Source organism: Vigna angularis, chromosome 1 (assembly GCF_016808095.1).
Source record: "Vigna angularis cultivar LongXiaoDou No.4 chromosome 1, ASM1680809v1, whole genome shotgun sequence".
In the NCBI taxonomy this organism is placed as follows: domain Eukaryota; kingdom Viridiplantae; phylum Streptophyta; class Magnoliopsida; order Fabales; family Fabaceae; genus Vigna; species Vigna angularis.
This window is the reverse complement of record NC_068970.1, coordinates 9770201-9776567: the sequence shown is the minus strand read 5'-3', so window position 1 is coordinate 9776567 and position 6367 is coordinate 9770201. Positions and strand designations below refer to the sequence as shown.

The window sequence follows — 6367 nt, the reverse complement described above, 5'->3', positions numbered from 1 at the left end:
TTATTTCTTCTTTGATTTAAAAAGTTTATAATATGCTTTTGATTCGGTGTAGTATATCTTTTTGTAGTGTAAGAGTAGATACTAGAAGAAAGAAAATCATGAAAAAAAGTATTTTACCATTTTAATATATAATTTCTAATTATTAATTAGAAAACATAGTTGTGTTGAATTTAGAATGTGTATGTATGGTAGGATTTTGGCTGGCAGTTACTGTCCCAGTGGTTGCCAATTCGATAATGTCAATCCCATAATCTTATATTTAATAATTCATAATTGTAGCATTACGTTTAAGATAACATCGCATAATCTCAAGGTAACATTCCATAATTTAATATATGTATATATATCTACAAACTCATAAATATAACTCGAATTCTTCTAATTTATTCTTCTATCTCTTTCTTCATTAGTACCGAATCAGACGACATTCCTTCATCTGCTCCCGTATAACGAATTATATGATCATCGTACATATACAAACACAAACAAGTAGGGTGAGCTAACATGCAACAAATCATTTATAAAACATGCATGATTACTTTGATACACTCAACAAACCTCATATAATAATTATGTCAAACACCCTCATACCATCATACAACAATCGCACCATAGATATTCATCCCATCATACTACAATCCCTAATAGACACTCATCCCAGAATACCCGATAGACACTCATTCCACAATACCCAATAGACACTTATCTTACAATACTTAATAGACACTCATTCCACAATACCCAATAGACACTCATCCCACAATACTCAATAGACACTCATTCCACAATACCTAATAAACATTCATTCGGATGATACGTTGATGAGCGGTCACAGGAGGTTATGCACTTGTGATGACTTCTACTTCTTCTTACAAATGCACTTCCAAAATACTTCATACCATCCACAAGGTTAGTCCTCAACACTATGTCCAAAACCGGCACATAGACCAGGACCTCCTGCCCCTCTCACCACATAATTCATCCTTCTCTACTTGAGACTAGATGATTATTAGAATATCAGGATAACCTCCAACAACATGACCCTCAACATCAACATATACACAAATACCATATCATTACATAATCTCTCCACGAGACTCATACCATGCTCATATTCCTCAACTCATATTATACCATTACAAAATCTCTCCATAATACTCATATCATGTTCAGATACATAATTCAAATCCAATATAATAAAATACAATCATCACAGACATCATACAAAATGAATATATCACAAAATAAATTAACAATACTAAAATATCACCATAAATGGTCACCGGAGAAGAATCAAATGTTTAACGAATCAAACTCACCATAAACGCCAGTACATATGACTAGTCACAACTTACTGGATTTGACCAAGGCTGCTCTATGATCAGGAATGTACCAACTCCGATTTTTTAAGATTCCACTATCCTACCATCACAATTATAATTCATAATTCCATATCTATTTACAGATTCAAAACAACAATATATAATATTAACACTGAAATTCAATATAGATAGATATATAAGAAGCACCTATGTTTTTCATTAACAAACAGAATTTCAAGACATGAATAGTAATAAATCAATACTAAATCATAATATAAAAGCTTATAAAGGTTAGTTCCCCTACCTCTATACTTAATCTCTTGCTCAGAATTTGTTTCCCTGAAAACCCTCCAGAATTTCTACTTTTCTTGCAACTAAAAATTTCTTCCTAACTCTTTCTTCTCTATTTCTCAAGATTTCTCACTTGATTCTTCCTCTCTTTGTGCAGAATAACCTCCCCTCTCATGACTATTTGTAGTCCAAAAATTTTACTATTTAATAATTTTTTAATATTATTTATTATTTTATTATATTAATATTTTAATCACCACTTGACATATCTGATCCCTCAATAATAACTTCAAACGTGGTGTGCTTATCCACTATCATTATTTTAAATTTTTTTTTAAACAAAAAGGTAGAAAAGAGTTTGAACTCGTATTCTTGAAATTATCACAATTTTCTACCATTTAAGGTACCAAAATTTGTTTTTTAGCTTTTTACATTTTATTTTTACATAAACTTATTAATTATATTTTTCATTCACAAAGAAATTTATTACTACTAAAAATAAAATTATTATTATTAAAGTAAATATTTTTCATTGGTCTTATAGTCATGACTTCGTCCTTAATTTATTTAACACAAGTGGAACCCTAATTTGTTAGGAGAAAAAAAAAACTAAAACAATGTCAAAGGAAAGCCTTGTTACCAGGATGACAAAAATAAAAATTTGTGGTAGATAATTGAGAGTAGTAGATATTTATTATTTATGAGCGGTAGAAAATAAGTATTTTAATTTTTGTTGATAAATAGATAACATACTATTTATATTTATTATTCATAAAAAAATTAAATATATATCTTATTAGATTAAATTTAATTAATATAAATTTTTTTCATATATTTAATTTATATTTATATTTATGTTTTTTTTTAATTTTATTTATATTTTATTTTAAAATTTATAAAATATGTTTTTCTTAAATATTTATGAATATTTATAGATATAAAAAATTTTAAATACCTACAAATATTTTTTAAATAAATATCCAATAAATAACAAAAAAGATAACAGAAATCATATAATAAATATCTGTATCCTATCTAACCCGTCTCCGTATTAAAAAAAATTGACTTTAGGATAGTTTAAAAATTGTGGCAAAGTAGTAAGAGTTTTAACACTGGTTATAATGGAGTTTAAAACAGCTGACAATTTTAAGAAGTTTCAAACTCCTGCAATATTCTAAATTCTCAATAACATGTAATCAAATAGTGGGTAGTAACTGTAATTTTGTAGATCTTGGATGAGCTTACTTTTCAGAAATTAGTCAAAATCCGACTAGTTTTACCCCAAAAAAAAAGTTAAATTGCTAGTAATACATATAATGAACTTTAAGCCATAAAATACACACAAAATAATTTCAGCCAATGTCTTAAAATTATCACATCAGCAAACGAAGTTTAGGAGTAAATATTTGTAGGCATCAAACTAAAGAATAATAATTAATAAATAAGTAATAAATTATAAATAGTATAATAAACAATGAGTATTAAATAGAAAGTAATAAATAAAAATATTAGTAATTTAAAAATAATTTTAATTAAATAATGATTGTAAATAAAAAGAAATGAGTTATAGTTTACATATAATAAATAAAAATTATGAATAGTAATAAAAAGTATTAAATAAAAAATACTAAATATTAATTAATATGTGTCAATGATAATAATAACATAAACCAATAAATACTAAATAATAGTTAAAACATAATAAATATTAAATAGTAGATGATAAACTATAAATATAAAATTTCATGTATAATAAACAATACATGATAACTAGCAAATAGTAATTAAATCATTAAAGGTGAAGAATAAATTTTAGATGTTATGTGGTATAATAAATAAATAATAATAATAATTAACATACTACAAATTATAACTAACGATAAAATAATAAAATACAAAATAAATTATAATTACTAATCATAATAATAAACAATAACTAGTCAGCAGTCAATACTAAAATATAAAGTCAACAGTAAATATATCATAGTCAATATGAATAATACATGAAAAAGAATTAAATACTAATGAATAAATAATAAAATTAATAATATTAAATACTAAGCAATTAGTTTAATAAATAATAGTATAAAAAACTCAATAGTAAATATTACAAAACTCTAATTTACTTTTCTTTTACCTCTTTACCTCACCACATTCTGATTCTCTATTTCTTTATTCCATACGAAACAAATGTTACAGAAAATATTTAATTTATCTCAATGATTTTTCGTATTTCATGTTTATTAATTAATTATAGCACACCCATAACTTTATTTTTCTTATTTCCAATTGTATACATTCCGAAATGCTTCTTAATCACGAATATATATATTTTATTTCCTTTCGAAATCGCATATTATGTCAACGCAACCTTGAACAAGAACCATTCCTTAACAATGACTAAAATGCGAAAGAAATTAAAAAAATTGTTTAGATGAATGAGGATGAAAAAGATAATATAAAAATCCATACTAATTAAAAGTAGATTTTATTTTTCTTGAAATAGTATTATTTGATTTATAAAAAATATGTTGGAAAGGGAATTCCAAAAATCTATTACTCCTTGATTCCGGTATTTTCAATTAGTAAAAGAAAGAAAAGAAAAAGAAAAAAGAAAAGAAGGAAAGAAAAACATAATAGGAATTTAGGTATGCAGATATGGAGATCTGTTTCCTCTGCGTGGATGGTACCATACAAAGTCTGAACTGGGAAAGAAGAAATAAGTGTGGCTGAGAGGGTGCAGTAAATAATTGTCCTATGCCACAGCCATTAGCATTCACACACTCTCAGATCTATATATTAGGGCGTCGGTGTTCCATTCCCATTCCACAACAATCTTCTTCTTCTTCTTCTTCTTCTTCTTCTTCTTCTGATTCGATTTCTTGAGAATGTCGTTGGGTAGATTGGATTCGTGGAAGCAGCAGTACTACAGCACGAGCGGGGTGGTGGTGGGTTACGCACTGTGTTCGAGCCTTCTCGCCATAATCAACAAATACGCCATCACCAAATTCAACTACCCAGGACTCTTAACGGCCCTCCAATACCTCACCTCCGCGCTCGGCGTCTACGTCCTGGGGAAGCTAGGGATTCTCCACCATGACCCCTTCACAATCCCCACCGCGAAGAAATTCTTCCCCGCCGCCCTCGTCTTCTACCTCGCCATCTTCACCAACACCAACCTCCTCCGCCACGCCAACGTCGATACCTTCATCGTCTTCCGTTCCCTCACCCCTCTCCTCGTTGCCCTCGCCGACACGGCCTTCCGTGGCCAGCCCTGCCCCTCCAACCTCACCTTCCTCTCCCTCCTCCTCATCCTCGCCTCCGCCGTCGGCTACGTCGCCACCGACTCCGGCTTCACCCTCACCGCCTACTCATGGGCCTTCGCCTACCTCATCACCATCACCACCGAGATGGTCTACATCAAACACATGGTCATGAACCTCGGTCTCAACACCTGGGGCTTCGTCTTGTATAACAACCTGCTCTCCCTCATGATGGCGCCATTCTTCTGGTTCCTCACCGGGGAGAATGTCCAGGTTCTCGCCGCCCTTAGATCCGGCATCTTTGACCCTGCTGCCTTCTACGCTGTCTCATTGTCTTGCCTCTTCGGATTGCTCATCAGTTTCTTTGGCTTCGCCGCTAGGAGGGCCGTTTCGGCCACGGCGTTCACCGTCACCGGTGTGGTCAACAAGTTCCTCACCGTGGCGATCAACGTCCTCATTTGGGATAAGCACGCTAGCCCTGTTGGGTTGGTTTGTTTGCTTTTCACCATTGTTGGAGGGGTTCTCTATCAGCAGTCCGTTACTGGGCCTGTGAGTGCTCCGGTCCAGCCCAAGCAGTTGGATATCGAAAACAACAAAGGTGGTGGCATTGGCGGCGGCGGCGATGATGATGATTTTGCAGGTGAGAGTGATGGGATGGGTAAGCTTATCTCTAGATGAGCATTTGTACCACTTGTTTCGTGTTTAAGCTGCATTGACTGTATAATTATTGTCTTATTTTAACAACGTTAGGGAAATTTTATGTAATGTGAGAAATTGTTTTCACAACGATGTGGAATTTCAATTTTGCTTGCATACTTTCTTCTCCCAGTTTTCCTGTTGTTGTGATTTTAATACATGGCTGGCTGTTTCATTTCCATGGTCTCCATCTTCGGCACTTTGCTATCTAGGTAGGGTGTAGTATTGAATAATTCACGTGCCAATGCTATGCTTTTGTTTCTGAACGAACTGTGATATTCATCTGTATCAACTTTCAGAATAATATAATCATCGTACTTCCAGACTGATGAGCAATAACTTTAAACTTAGTAAAGCTAGTTATTTCCCCCAACGACCCCGAGTTATAGATTTAGGCCAGATTTGTCAATTTCTTCTTTTGTTTTAGCAAATTTGGCTCTGTTTGGACCATGTGCTCCGTTAATTACTGGCCCTAAATTGTCTGAAAAACCTGCGTCCTGTTTTCTTTCGGATTTCTGCTAAGTGAGATTTAGGTCTTGTTTTGATAGACTTCTCAACAAGGAAATAAGTAAATAAAGTGAAATAAGGTTCTTCTATAATTCTAAGTTATAAATTTCGTTTTCCTTCTTATTTTTTGAAGTGTTGTTTAAGAAATTTATCTAAGTAGACTCTTAGTCCACCTTTAACCGAGTTAGTTACACCCCTTGTGTGTGATTCAACACAACTTGATGCCAATTACTAAGCTGAAATCCCACAACCTAATGTTTTGTTTGGCTGAGAAAAGAGAAATAGATG

The 6367-nt window shown here is 32.1% G+C and overlaps 1 protein-coding gene across 1 annotated transcript; it reads left to right on the top strand.

The window, feature by feature from the left end:
- The first annotated feature begins 4228 nt into the window (after positions 1 to 4228).
- LOC108331228 (GDP-fucose transporter 1) lies at positions 4229 to 5689 on the top strand. The gene has a single exon (XM_017565877.2). It carries the CDS (start codon positions 4502 to 4504, stop codon positions 5552 to 5554), a length of 1053 nt encoding a protein of 350 aa, XP_017421366.1. The 5' UTR covers positions 4229 to 4501; the 3' UTR covers positions 5555 to 5689.
- Positions 5690 to 6367: the final 678 nt, after the last annotated feature.

What these genes read in the sequence shown, in the direction of transcription:
- LOC108331228 (XM_017565877.2), top strand. Translation starts at nt 4,502, where the DNA reads ATGTCGTTGGGTAGATTGGATTCGTGGAAGCAGCAGTACTACAGCACG.